The sequence below is a fragment of the Lonchura striata genome, chromosome 5, assembly GCF_050655825.1.
Source record: "Lonchura striata isolate lonStrDom1 chromosome 5, ASM5065582v1, whole genome shotgun sequence".
Classification (NCBI taxonomy): Eukaryota; Metazoa; Chordata; class Aves; order Passeriformes; family Estrildidae; genus Lonchura; species Lonchura striata.
The window spans coordinates 33144346-33159000 of record NC_140707.1 but is presented as its reverse complement, the minus strand read 5'-3'; the positions used below and the strand labels follow the sequence as shown (position 1 = coordinate 33159000).

The following is a 14655-nucleotide window of genomic DNA, read 5'->3' as shown; positions in this document are numbered from 1 at the left end:
CTTTATTATCTACAGGTCTTCTACCCCTCTCTCAAAAGACCCCTCAAAACTGAACAAAGCTTCCCTCCCCACCAATGGGACCTGTTCCAGCATTTCTGCTGCTCTCCTTCAGGTCTGTAAACCTTTCTTACCACACATTCTGACAGCCAGTGACACCTCACCAGAACAACACATGTGTCCCACAGGCACCAGGACACATGCACAGGACAAACACAGGCCAGCTGGGGCAGAGCACAGCTTTCTCAGAGGCCGAGCAGCCCACTGCACATGCAAACTGTCACAGCAGTGAATTATGGTGCATCATTCCTCCTGAAAATGGCCACTGTGGCTAGAGAAAGTAGTTTGCATCTAAGGAACTAAGACACCCTAAGGAAGAGGAGAGGGGAAAATAAAATTTTTAAAAAACAGGATCACTGCTCCAAGATATAGGAATAATAGCAAACTGCAGACTGCAGAAAATCCACAGCTAGTAAAAATATGTGCATATAGTACCTTACTGGGCATTAAAAGTTTTAATCAGCATCCTTTACTTATCTGCATCCCATAGAACTAATTCCCTCCAAAGTAAAGCTTTAAAATGAAAATATTCTACAGTAAAGGCTACTTTAAACAAATATGCATTTATTTTTTTAAAAAGATATATTGTTACTCAAATCTGCTTCCTCATTTGGTAAAGAACTTGTGCTGAAAGTCAGTTTGAGGAGAGTAATTCTAGGTTAGTGCACAAGAAATGCAGTTTCAATTCAAAGCTTACAAACGGTGACTGAAACAAGCTAGTCTATGCTGAACAAATTTTCCTGAACAAATGCATTATTTTCGTATGTTGCCAAGGCAATATTTTACATCAGAAATTTTACGTTTTGATTTAACCACAACCAGCAACAGCAACTAAGTGACAAATCCAGCTGGGATGATATGCTACCAAAATTCTGCCTAGCTGGCAGATTGAAAATCCACCTTTTACATTTTACTAAAATTTCTTGGATTACAAAGACTTTCAAATTAACAGATTCCCACCCCACCTTCTTCAAACACTCTAAAGCATCAAGAATTTGGTTACCAGAAGAAGAGTTTGAAATACAGCCAAACACAACCAGTGTGTCCCCAAGGATAAGGTCACAGGAAGAACAATACTATAAAGTATTGTAGAAGAAATGACAAAGAGGTTTATTTCTCAAAATCAATAATCCTAGCTATCAAACCAATACAACACTTTTATCCTAGTCTTTGAAAAGGAAAGAAGCTAGTTAAAATCTGTTAGCAGGGACTTCCAAAATCATTATCTGCAACTCATAAGCAATCCTCTCAAACACACAAGAGGTATGTGCCACCCACCTTGACCCACAAAGAACCAAGTAAAACAAGACTTTGGAGCGGCCCATCAAGATGGGACCAAGCAACAGACCTGACAACAGGCTCCTGCAGTTTTAGGCTCAGTTTCAGCCAGCTTACCTGCAGGGCATCACCCAAAAACCATGCCTACCTGCTTCCTCAGTATCTGACTGCCAACTGCTTTTCAGGCAGCTCAGGAAGCTGACCCAGCTGACTGCAGAGTTAGAGGCCAGCCACGCAAGCAGACCTCACCAACAGCACCGCCACACATCAACTTAGGGAATTTACAGGAAGCAGCAAGAGCTCCCAGCCAGCGACCAGAGCAGCGCAATTCTTTTGGCAGCAGCCTGGTCTTGGAGAAACTCAAGGTGACCACTGGGCTCAACTGTACTTTCAACATACAGTTCCATAATACTACCAAGTTTCTCTCTGTTACACCAGCACTGGAATTCATACGACCAAGCAGACTACGGAGCATAAATAGCCCCAGGGGACTAATTTCCTGCAGGGCACACTCCTTAACAAGATCACCACACAAATAGACCAACCTCAGTGCCAGCATAAGGAAGAAAAAAGCAAAGATAAGAGGTCTCCATCCACTTTCTCTCTCCACACCAAACTTTTACATCAGAAAGCCATGATGTAAGAACACACACTCACTCTTGTGAATAAAGGCATCTCAATTACAAGCTGACATCATGTGAGAGTGTCAGCAAACTGATTCCAGTGCAAAGGAACATGAACAAGGCTCTGGAAGTTAGAGTGAACACCCAGGGTGAAGAACCAGTCCACCAAATGGAGGGTTCTAGATCAAAATCTAGGAATAAACACAAAGCTGTGGAGCCCCAAAAGTTTTGCCATAGATCTGGGTATACCTGGTCAAAAAGACTGAGGTTAAGAGTTTGTATCAGGTCAGGTAACTTGCCTTTAAGCACACCTGTGGGTTGACAGGAGTACACATCCCTTTCTGCCATGACATACAAACACTGGGTTGGACACGCAGGACAACTGAGGGCAGGAACAAACTGCAAGACATCCTAACTCTAATCCCTTGTTCAACTCCACACAGGGTAGCAGCTGCTTCCAGCAGTGAAGTGATCCTTTACTGCCCTATCCTTGATGCTGCTCCCTCCTGTTAGAGAGCTGACTCGTGAGCCATACTGAATCCACACTCTGGGGATGGAGAGCTTTTTGGCAGATAGGACTGAGACAGCAGGAATACTGGGCATATACACCTCTACCAAGAAAAAGTATTTATGCAAAATAATAGAGAATAACAAGTTTATAGATTAAGCACCTTTGCTGGCAGGATAATCCTGTGGAAGGGAGCAAAGGGGCAGAAGCCTATGGGAAACAGGTCTTCCAGAGACTTCAGAACAATGGAACAGTTTTGGAGAAACAGATCAGCCAGTCACAGATGAGGAATACGAAAGCAGGACTTGTTGGAACAAGGATCCAGTGATGAAGTAGAGTGTGGGGAAGAGCAGCATACAAGCATAAGCAAGTATTGGTTGGGTAGCAGCAGCTGCAGAAATAGAAGTAGTTCTCTGCCTTCTACTTTCCATATCTATATGTATCCTCACTCACATCTGCAAACCTCTCCATCTAAAGGCAGGGACCAGACACCTCGTAAGGAGACCAGACTCTTTAGTCACTGCACAACAGTATCCTCCCATCAGCAACAAAAACCTTTGTCCCATTAAGCTTACCACCTCCCATTCCCCTTCTCTCACTACAGCTTTTTCTCCCTTTGTGCTTCTGTGGTAGCCTTCTAACACACATGAAAATCCTGTAGAAAAATTGTTGTGATTAACAGCCCTAGAGCTGAGCTCCTCAAGTCTGCTGTTCTTTGTCTAGTAAGTACAGAGCTCCTCAAGAAGTGGAAACACAGCTGTCTGGTATGACTGATGGAATACACCCCTCTGGAACATGTGGCTCACAATTGCTTAAGAGGACAAAATAGAAGGGAGGTGTAAAAAACAGAAAAAAAACAAACATTCAACCAAAACCAAATCTGTACAGTCAACCAGACAGTAAGTTCTGCATATACATACACCATGCCTGAAGCTGAGCCACCCAGCTGTCTCCCACAACTGACAAGCAACAGAATCATGAGAGAAACACGAGAGAACCCTCAGGAGAGAAAGAAGCAGGGAGGGTAACAAAAATGGGAAAAGAAGTAGAAGAAACAATGGAACAGGCATTATTTTCCCTGAGGCTCAGCTTCTGGACATCTCAACTCCAGTTTCAAGAACTGCTAAACAAGAGGTTTCTTTCAAAACCTACAACCAAACCTCAGGCTTTTAGGTGTCACTGTCTGCTGCTGAGGACAATGGAGTGAATTAGAAGCTCAGTAGGAAATTCTGCATGTAGTTCTCTTCCCATGTTAGCTGGAGATGCTTATAGTGTGGAACAGGATTTCAGCACTGCTAATGACTCACACAGTGGGTGAAGGTGCACTGCTTTAGACATTAATTCCAGGAATCTGGGAACTTTCACAGATTTCAAAAATAATATTTTAAGGTTAAATCAGGAGTCAAAAAATAGCAGATTTAAGGTAGAATTCTTTTGTGCAATTAAATGTACTACAGAGGAGGGAACTTGAATTGTCCTAATTCTAGCATTTTCAGATATTAATGTACTCAATCTGAAAAATCTTTTGCTTTCCTCTAAGAATGTGTGTTTTCCAAAACTTATAAGTGAGCACCAGAAGTCATCTGAAGCAAGAAGCAGCAAACCCAACACATGGGTGTTTTGCCTACTAGTGACAGAGTTTATCCCATATTTTTGTTCACATACAGGCCTAAATAATCACATTTGGCATATCTGTTAGAATAATCAGAAAAGATATTTTCTTACTGTTATCCCTTCCATAGCAGAGACGGTCAGTCTCACCCTATGGATTAGGAATTAATATATTCACAAGACCAAGAAGCATGTATTTCACCCACCTACCAAAAACCAATTCCCAGGTGGAGAACTACTGCAGTTTTCCCAAAGGACACTCAGCTCTGCCCTCAGACCCTCAGGGCCTCCTGCCAGCTTACATGTTCCTTACACAGGATTGCATTTACCCAAATGGCAGTAACACCCAGTACAATTCCAGCTGGGACTTCCTTGCTGAAGACACTTGTGTACTCCCCACTTCTATAGAATGCCTTTCCTTGCTGTCACCAGGGCACCTCACAGGTAATCCTCCCAAAGTGAGGGAAGCACACTGGCCAAAAGAGCAAACCAAAGAAACTGGAACAAGATATTACTCTATATTACATACTTGTATAGGTTCTCTAGTTCTAAGTAATCAGTTTCCATTACAAGTATTCCTACCTTAAAACACACAGAAGACTGGGAGAATGAGCTGGCTTAAAATAACACAGCTATTCATCTCCAGGCTAATAAATTCATGAATTTCCCTATCAGGTTGTTTATCAGAGATGGGTATACTTTTCACCTTAATGCAAACACCTGTCCTCCACTCACCATTAGCTGTTTTTTACTTTGGTGGTTTTTTTGTTTGTTTTTGTTTTGCAGGTGGAGAAACCATATTAAAGCGTTTAACCCTCCTCCATATACGTTTCTCTGCTCCTGCAGATAAACATGGCAAAGTCTTGATATTCCGAATCAAACTGCAGAGCTGTAGATTATGAGCTTGGTTGATGCTGAGGCTGATGATGCCCACTCATGCCATATTTAGTGTGCTGGCATGATCCAGAAGGGAAGGGCTGAAGTCCATCAGCAAGAACACAGCAGAACTGGGACTCTGGACATCTGGGCTCTGAGCAGTTGCTCTCCCTCTACTCTTCTGACCAGAGAGTGCAAAAAAGGAGCACGTAAGGCAGTAAGTGTTGAGCAGTCCTACTAAGTAGAGGCTTTAAACAGTCAGCAACATCGTGTGCAAATGAAGATACCTGAAAGAAGTAAGCAAGCACCAGAAAGAGAAAAATTGTAGAAAACAGCAGAGAACAGTATGGTTCATTACTTTACACTGTCTAGGAAGCAGGGCTGATTTTAGGGTATGTTAATAGCAGTAGCCTATGTAAAAAATACTAGAGAGCTTCCCTGACTCACCAAGAGTTGCAAGGTCTCTGAAGGATTTACAGCCCCCTCAAACAACACGCAGCATGAGGTGCCAAGTCTAGAGAAACAGGGTCAGAAATCCCACTTCTTCTGGACTGCTCTGGAAGTTTGCTCAGTCCAACAAACGAGTGCCGAAGGGATACACTGACAGAAGTCTTCTAAATTACAAGCTATGAGTAAGCCTGATGACTGCAGGCAGACAGTTAAAGTTTTACAAGAGAAAATTTAGGATGGATATTTGGAAACATTACATGGCAACTAGGAAAAGAAAAAGCCATACAGGCTGGAGCACAGTACTCCTGAGAAGTACAGACAGGATCAGGACACCTGCATCAGACTGTCCTCTGAGCCACTCTTCAGTGCAGTGAACCTTTCAGAAGCAGTTTGCAAATAGCCATACAAAAAATAAAACATACTCCGAGTTCAGTCTGTATATTTCACTTGAGCTGTCACGATCACAAGTTAGTTTACAAGCAAGCTGGCATATTTCCACACATTCTTAACATTTCTTTACAGGTTAACAAGTGCCACGCTTTATTTCATACAAGTGTAGTGTCCAGAATTGAGAACAAGGCCCGAAAACCTTCACCATGGACCTGAAGTGCTGAAGATGATAAATCCCTGAATAAGTGATTCAGCTAAAGAACTACAGATAACCAAAAGCTCCCCCCAAAGCTCTGCACACACCAGCCACGCACTCCTGCGCAGGATAAATGGGGAGCTGGGCAGAGCCTCTCCCCTCACATCCTGTAGGGAGAGCAAGGCTCAGAGAGGATGAACTTTCTGCTCCATCTCCCTACCAACTACAGCCTCATCACACATTGCTCTAGGGTGGCTGTTTAAATCTGCAACAGATTGCAACAGACTTGTGACACGGCTTGTCAACTATTTATCACTGCACATTGTGAAACACATGGAAAGCAAGACTGCACTTGTTTGTGCAACTGGGACTGAAACTTGCTTGCAGAAAACTAAGAAACTTTATTTCACTTGATGCTAATGAGTTTGAAAAATGACACTGATTGTGAAAGTTGCTCAAAGTCATCAACAAGCTAGCACCTGATTAGCAGTGAAATCAATGTCCTCTGTATGGAGTTCTTAAATTGTAACTAAAATATTTTACCATTTGATTTTATTTCATTAGGGATGCCCCAAGAACTTTATAAGGATCAGGGTCTATTTAATAAGACTTCATTTCTAGGGACTGCAGAAAGCATAACCTTACAGATGGAATCTAATGCAAACCATTTAAAAGCACAAAATCCAGCTAGTCCTCTTCTTAGACTTCTTCCTCTTGACATAAGCATCATATCTTATTCATGTAATAATACTGATAAGGTCTGATGTATAGAGCTTGTCATTATCTCAACTACTAGTCATCAATAGTTTGGGAATTGCCCCTGTGTTCTTAGTTTTCAAAAGACCTGACTGTACAGACATAAAGAAGTATCTACTCCACTGCTCATGTACCCAGTTACATACATTTTTCATGCCTCCCTCAGTGGCCTTGATGCACAAGTTGCTATTTTTAGATTATAGACTATGCATAGCCCTTGTTAAGTAAAAGAAACCAGTAAGAAGGCAGAGAGGATCCCCCAGCTTTGCTGCTGCTCAAAGTTTTTGTTAAATATTTACACAGGAAAGGACTGGTTTAAGACTGAATAAGGGGGTTTTGTATAAAATCAAATTACAGAAAGTTAGATGCAGTTGAGAGCATCATCCAGCTAAGCAACCTCTTACAAATTCTTTTTTAAGAAACCTGGAGCAAATTGCCCACATTTAGTTCATTTTGCACGCTAGTGAATAAACTCCAAGAAGCTTAACTAAGGCAAGCTCATGTTCACAAACCTTTGTTGGCCCAAATACAACTGTACAGCTGTATTCACCACATGAGAAAGCATCACCACTAGCAGACATCTTGTAACCACTAAATGTATGATTATTCAACCATGACTCTATCAAAGGCATTGAAGAGAGAGGGGAAGAAGTGGATGCTTTTCTAAGACACTGTGAGGCTTGAAAGAATGCAGGACTTATCTTCAAGTGTCATATAGCAAATCACATAATCAAAATAACTTTGTTTCCAGTTAACACATTACTTCAGCTACAGAAAACTGGGGGGAGAAACCCCACATTTATCATCAAAATATTTGCAATGTTGAGACAAGTGAAAAAGAAACAAGAAGTTTAAGTACCCACACAACCAAGACATTAGATGCTTTAGAGCACCAGGTCAATCCAACTTGCACTGACAGTGTGTTTTGAACATACAAAGTTGATTATCTGCATGTACTGAATTGGTCCGATTTCACAGCTGACCCTACTCCAAACATGAGGTTGGACTACAGGCCTCCTGAGGTCCCTCCCAGCCTAAATTACCACAGGATTTTGAAATCATTTCACCAAGTTACTGAAGGGAAGGAGAAGAAGAATGATTTCATGTTTTCCTGCAAAAGAGGCGGCTTCCTAAAATAGGAGACACGGCAACTCTCCAAATGGAAGCTATAACAGCAGCAGACAGTTCCCTGCTCCAGACACTCTGTACTCCAGAATACACCCAATTTTCAATGGCAGAGAAGCAAGGTGGCTGCCTGCCACTACCATCAATGGAAGAAGAACAGGATTCTCATCCAGCCTAAGGAAACACCACTATGGATCACAATCAGCACTACAAACAGCTCTGTCTGCCTAGAGGAAGGCAGAGGAACAGCCACATCTTTGCTGTATTCTTGGTGAGTTCAGAATGACTTCTTGGCACTCTGGTCCTGTTGAGTCTGTGGTTTATTTAGCTACATTGTTTTTCAATCGCAGGAACTGTTATTCTTACATTCTTTTACCAATTTGTGAAGCGCATTAATGGTAGAACATTCAACCCAGGAATTTTCACTGTATAGTCTCTCAAGATGCACTCGGAAATCTCACATTGAGACATCTAACCCAACTTCCTTACTGTACTTCACTGTACAGTAGCCAAAAACCAAGCCAGATGCAAGTTATACTGAGAGAAAACCAGAAAAGCTGCATACAGACCTTCACACATAATTGTGACTGTAGAAAAACTAACTTTTTGTCAAAAGAGGTGCTATTTCAAGTAGTACAAACCTAGTTTTCCCAGAGTACATTACCAGTTCACATAGTGGTTCCTCCTCCTCACACCCCCTCTTTTTAAATACCAGAAATTAGACCAAGCACAGGCAGAAGCAACTGCATATATGCATCCAAAAAAACCTCTAAAAAACTAGGAAAAAATTTGCAACCCAATTTCAAACAGAAAGAGTTAAAGGGCAGTAAGAAGTCCTTCCGAAAGGACTTGTGTTTTGTGTTTTTTATAAAGTTCCTCTTAGTGCACTAGAAAGAATACATTGACACAGTAACTACAGTGGCCAATTAGCATCAAAACAACTGTTTTTTAAAAATCAGAAAAAAAGGAAATGCATTTCTTCCTACAGCACGCATTATTAATTTGCTAATCAAGGTGACCCAACATATCTGCAGCTGTGCCTCCATCTTCCTTTACATGAGAGAAAGCAGAGAGCTGCCCAGCCTCAACATACTTCAGGGCAAACCATCCCAGTGCTTATTCAAACTAAGACAACCTCCCTTCATTTCAGCTGGAGACTACAGCAGCTGTCCCAGTAAAGCAGTATCTCACCTGCATCAGGTGCACACAGAGAACACACAACAGCTAACTCATAATGGCCACGTCTTCCTACAGTGGCAGCAGGCACTGTCACCCCATTTCTCCATTCTCCGTGACACTGCAGCAATGCTCCCATTTTAGAGCACAGCAATAAACACGGAGTTCAGCTGTGCTGCCAGTGCTCCTCTTCCTCCCTCCCTTGAACATCACAATCTTGGCAGAGAAAGCCATTGGCCACATACAGTGGCCCACTGCTGCCTGCACTTGTACAAAACAGTGACAGAGGACATTTGCACTGCAGTTCTCTGGATGTTTGAGGATGTGACTGTGGGAAGATCTGCTGCTTACAGTTTGTAGCTCTGGATGATAAGCTGGCATTTGGCTCAAGCACTGCAAACTTCCATGTTTAAAACAATGCAAAACAAGTTCTAGTGGCCACCAAGACTTCTGTGATGCGCCACAAGTCAGCAAGCAACTGATAATGCAGTAATATATCCAAAACCAATATTAGAAAGTCAAAGAAGCTTTGGGTGTCCTGTGCCAGCCATATCTTTAACAGGCATAACATTTCTCCAGCTAAAAGGAAGACCTGGGCCTTAGTTATTTGTATGTAAAGCTGTTACTTATCCAAGTCATGGCTGCTGCACTTCAAGCCTGTGCACACAGGATTCATTACATGTTCTGGCATTATCTATGCAGTGCTGCTTTACTGGTGTCTCACACAAGCAGACATTCAACTGCCCAGGCATGTGCTCACATACCAGTTCCATGTTGGCTGCAGCAGAGGTTATGGGGGAGCACAGTCATGAGCCCAGCAATCAACCTGCTTGTTGCAGAGCTGCTCTGCCTACAGGTCTGACACCTGGAAGCAGCTGCAGCAGCTGAGCACTTGATGTCCTCCTACTCCCCTTGAGGAAAGGAAGTGCCTTTTGCAGCCTTTAAACTGTAATTTCATCTTAAACTCACACCTCCTACACACTACTATTATTTTTGTGGCCCCTTATCAACGCCCAATCAGGCACAGAACTTGCCCTTTCCTATAATTTTACAAGAATGGATTTGAAAATCCCCTTGGCTGATCTGTTACACCAGCAAAGAAGCCCTTTCCATCGTCTCATCACTACTTAAAGGCCAGAGTGGCAGCGGCAGACTCAGATGGAAGAAACTGTCTTTGCCCTGCGTGGCTCCTATGACCAAGAATCGAAGTACTAAGAAAAGTTAGAGCAGCGCAGCACTAAAAATACCCTGGTAATAGCCTCTGCTGTACTTCCACAGCGCTCCTGTATTTCGGGGGTGCCAGCTACATGCTGCCGCCACCCCCTCGGGGCCACCGCTACTGTCCCCCCCTCGACAGGGAGGGCCACTCGTGCTTCAGCCCCTTCGCGAGCGCGGCGGGAGCGGGCAGGGGCCGAGCTGCAGGAGCAGGCAGGGTCGGCACAACTTTGGCGCCGCTCCGCAGCTCTCCCGCCGCTGTCGGCGGGGCTCTCGCCTCGCCCTCCAGCACAGCTCTTCTCCCGGGCTGCCCGCGGGTGCCGCCGTCCGCGCCGGGACAGCGCCGCCGCTCCCGGCGCCGGGCAGGGGCGGGCAGGGGCGGCCGCGCTCCTCCGGGGGCGGCGGGGACGGGGCGGGCCTGACGTCAGCGATGAGGCGCGAGCGCGGCGCGGGGGGGCGGCGCGCACCGACCGGCCGCGCCGGGAACTGCGGAGCGGCCCCGGCGCCGCGCCGCGCGCCCGGCCGCCCCGGGGACACCGAGCTCAAACCCGCCGTGCCCGCCCGCCATCCCGCGAGTCCCAACCAGCGGCGCTTCTCTCAGGACCGACCCGACCGCCGTGCTCTGGCCCGGCACGTTTCGTGGGGAGTTCCAGAGCGGCTCACGGCTCGCCGGGGGCCCGCTCGGCAGAGCAGTAGCACCCGCCAGCCCCTCAGCCTGTGCCCCAGACCGGCCCGCCCGGGACCCCGCTGCTGCCCCACGGGCGCTCCGCCAGACTGCCCCGGTGCCCCCGAGGGCCGGTCCCCGCCGCCCGCGTCCCTCTCCCCGCCATGCCGAGGCCTCTCCCCCACGAGATCCCTGCCCCGGCCCGGGCGGCGCCGGAGAAAGAGCCGCGGCGGGGGCGGCCGGGACGCGCACTCACCTGCCCAGGCGCCCAGCGCCGGCCCCACGGAGCTGCTCCCCAGCACCCAGACGCGGAGCCCGGCCAGCAGACGGTACGAGGCCAGCGCCGCCGCGTAGAGAGCGCCCAGCGCGCCCACCCAGTAGAAGAGGCCGGCGGCCGGGAGCGCGGCTGGAGCCACCATGCTGCGGAGGCTGCCGCGGCCGGACTGAGCCCTCCCGGCCACCGCCGCCCCGCAGCCGTCACGGCGCCCGCCCCCGCCCCGCCGCGATTGGCGGAGAGGCCTCTCAGCCAGCGGGTAACCCGGCAACGCGGCCGGGCGCGCCCGCCTGGGGCCGCCCGGCCCCGCCGCGCCGGGAAGGGGGGGGCAGGCCGCGAGCGGCCACACGCCCCCGTACTACTTGCGGCCTGCGCCCCACGTGGTCGGCACCGCTCTCCCGCCGCCATTGGCCAGCGGGCATGGCCGTCACCCCGCCGCCGCACTTTCATTGGTCCCTGTGCCCAGGAGCCCCACAGGATTGGTGGAACACGGGGCCTCCGCTCCCGCCCTGCTGACGTCATATGAGCCCATTCATAAAATGCTCAGGCTCCGCCTCGCACTCGAATGTGTCCCTGGGTTCCCCTCCCCCAGCCCCGCACTGCGCTCGCCCACGGAGGCGCGCCGCGATCGCCACGGCACGGCACGGCACGGCATAGGTCCGCAGGGACCCCTGGGCAGAGGGAACCCGCACCGGGGAAAGTCCGTCCCGGGAAAATGGGGCTGAGCACCACAGCCCAGCTGCCACTGCACCCCACGCACCGCGGGGCTGGCAGCGCTGTCCCGTCTGGCCGGCCTCTATCTGTCTTCCTCGACAAGATCCAGGGTCAACGGAGACTTCCTGAAATATTTCCCCTGAGCTCGCCACTTGTAGTGCCATGCCTTGTCTTGCCCTGCCCCGTCGCCTTTCACCTGCCCGCTTGACACGACCTCTCCCCAAAGCCCCACACACGATGGGGTTAGGAACACCTAGACTTGGGAGGAGTGTAGGAGACGCCTCTGAAATGACACACACACTGCGTCGGTGGCTCCTTCCATGGTGGTGAAAGGCACAAAGCTCTGCTGCCTTCTGTCCCACGTCCAGCCAGGAGGGTAGCTAGGGCCGTGCTACCCTACCTCACTTACAGACCCGGGTTTTGCCTCCCTCCCAGGCGGAGCCTGGCGCGGAGAGAAGATGGGACAATGTAGGCTGGAGGAGGCTGAAACCCTGAAATCGCTCATGGTTGAGCTGTATTGCCTCAAGAGGCTGAAACGGCAGGAGTGGCTGACAAACATGGACACTTAGTGGCAATTTCATGTAAGGTGTGGCTCAATTAAAATGTCAGAGAAGAACGGTTCAGGTATAGGGGACTGCTGTTTTTAAAGGGAGCCCCTTGCAACTTCCAGTGCCAACTTTTTTTTTTCTAGAAAACAAGCCTTTTATACCACTTATCTGACAATGACCTTAGGCAGTAAGAAACCTTCTCTGGATTAAGGTTTTTGGAGATTGGCATCCATCTGAATTATTAACAAGAAATAGCACAGGGGGTAATCTTAATGTTGCCTTTACTTTCTCTCCTGGACTGGCAAATAGGTCATACCCAAATCCAGCCAACTACTGCTGGAGATCTCCAAGCTGTACCAGCTGCCAGGCTGCAGCCATGTTCCCCTCATCCACTCCTTTGTCTTACTTGCCACATGCCATGCCGATGGCAGAGGAAGCCTCCAGGAGCCTTATCTGCCAAATCCTGGCACACCTCAGGCCTGGCTTCTCCTTGCTGCTCCATTCCTGCAGACCACTCATTGTAAACTTGATGGATTTACAAGTGCTCTACAATTTCTCTTTCCTCATCTCATTCTACATTTCCTAACCTTTTCTCACTTCAGAGTCTGGAAAGAGCTCATGTAAGGTGCCATCTTAATTGTTCCAGGTAAGCAGTATCCTGCATGTTGCACCTTGAGGCCACAACCTGACCATGGTGCCACGTGAATGCAGTTACAAGCACTATTGCCACTTCATATCTCTCATTTAGAAACAAGACACACTAGTATGACATCAACTACCTGATGCAAAGAACTGTAAATCCTGAGATACCTGAGGCTGCACTTTATGATCTTCTGACTATGCTAAAGGAAAAAAGACCAAAGAAATTAAATGAAAATTTGCCGTGATAGATTTTATCCTTTTTATTAGTTTAATAAAAATAAACATTTGCTACATTTCCTGCTATTAAATATATATACACAAAATAGCTTTTCACTCAAAAATACATAATTAATAGAAATCAAAGGCTTCTGTTCATAATCTGTGGAAAACAAATTCATAGTGGGATTCAAATTTCATTGGATTCAACAACACACTGCACTGATGTCAATTAAAGGCATGAAACTATCATACATTTTGAAATGAAAAATTAGTCAAGTCACTGTCTTATTTGCTGACCTATATCTTTACAATGGATTTTTAGAAATCAATCTTTATCATAAGCAGTAGTATCCCACCTAATAGGAAGGAACATGTCACAGGATTTTATCCTGTTCTACAACAGGAAGCATCCAATCCATCCTTCTAATATTAGTTCACTCCTTTTTTTTTTTCCTTTTGTCAATCCTTCATGAGAGGTGACACTGCAGAGGATCCAGCTCTCACCAAGTTTTCTTCCTGTGTTTTTCCCAAGAGAGTCCACCTATTGCTTACTGGACATCACTCTTATAATAGTGTGACATGCTAAGGCTAAATCCTGCAGGCGTTACACAAGGAAAATCCCTACAGGCCTCACCAAGTGTGTAGTTGATATAACACCCTCCAAAGACAGGACTTTGATTACAAAAAAGTGCAAAATGCTGGGATAATTTTCCTCTTGTTCCATACCAGCCTTTTCTTAATTTTTAATTTCTTCTATTGGCTGTCACAGCAGTTCTCATCTGTTCAGTTTTTGCAGAATAAATGACACACTGCTGATCTTCACTCTTTTGTCTTCCAGAGGACAGGTGGATATGGCACAAGCACCTGGAAAGAGAAAAGGTAGAAAACTGAAGCAAAGGATGGAAGGTAACAATGGTCACCAGACTCACCAAGTGTTTAGAACAAAAGTGGACTGGGCAGCTGGACAGTGCATGTAGAGGCTGGTGGAAAGGCTATGAGCCCTGGGCAATCTGCTGAAGGGAGCAGGCAACTTCCTACTGGACATTCATGTAAGCTGCACTGCAGTTACCAAGGGAATGCTTCCAATTACAAATGGGTCAGAAAAAGGGAAGGAAGTATGTGGGTGCTACGAAGGAGTTGTTGGTCTCTGTCAGAGTCTACCCATCTTTTATTATAACATCTCCTGTCCACTGCACTGCAGTTGTCCTGCTTCTGAGACCTCCTGTCTGAACAACCTTCTTGCTGCAGGTCAGGACAGAACCTGCCCCACTGTTCTCTCAGGGGGGCCAATAAACCCCTTGACAGAGAAGCACAGACAAAGCAAAGCAGCCCT

At 46.8% G+C, this 14655-nt stretch overlaps 2 protein-coding genes across 3 annotated transcripts in view; both read right to left on the bottom strand.

The window, feature by feature from the left end:
* The window catches only part of HSD17B12 (hydroxysteroid 17-beta dehydrogenase 12), an 81226-nt gene extending 69856 nt beyond the window's left edge, over positions 1-11370 (bottom strand). The window contains exon 1 of the mRNA XM_021533222.3: positions 11182-11370. Within this exon, the coding sequence (XP_021388897.3) occupies positions 11182-11344 (163 nt within the window). The 5' untranslated portion in view covers positions 11345-11370. The remainder of the gene's footprint in view (positions 1-11181) is intronic.
* Positions 11371-13338: 1968 nt separating this feature from the next.
* Positions 13339-14655, bottom strand: part of LOC110472033 (uncharacterized) — a 60633-nt gene continuing 59316 nt past the window's right edge. For both annotated transcript variants that reach the window (XM_077784222.2, XM_085580227.1), the window contains one exon: positions 13339-14186. The gene's annotated coding sequence lies outside the window, so the exon portion shown is untranslated. The remainder of the gene's footprint in view (positions 14187-14655) is intronic.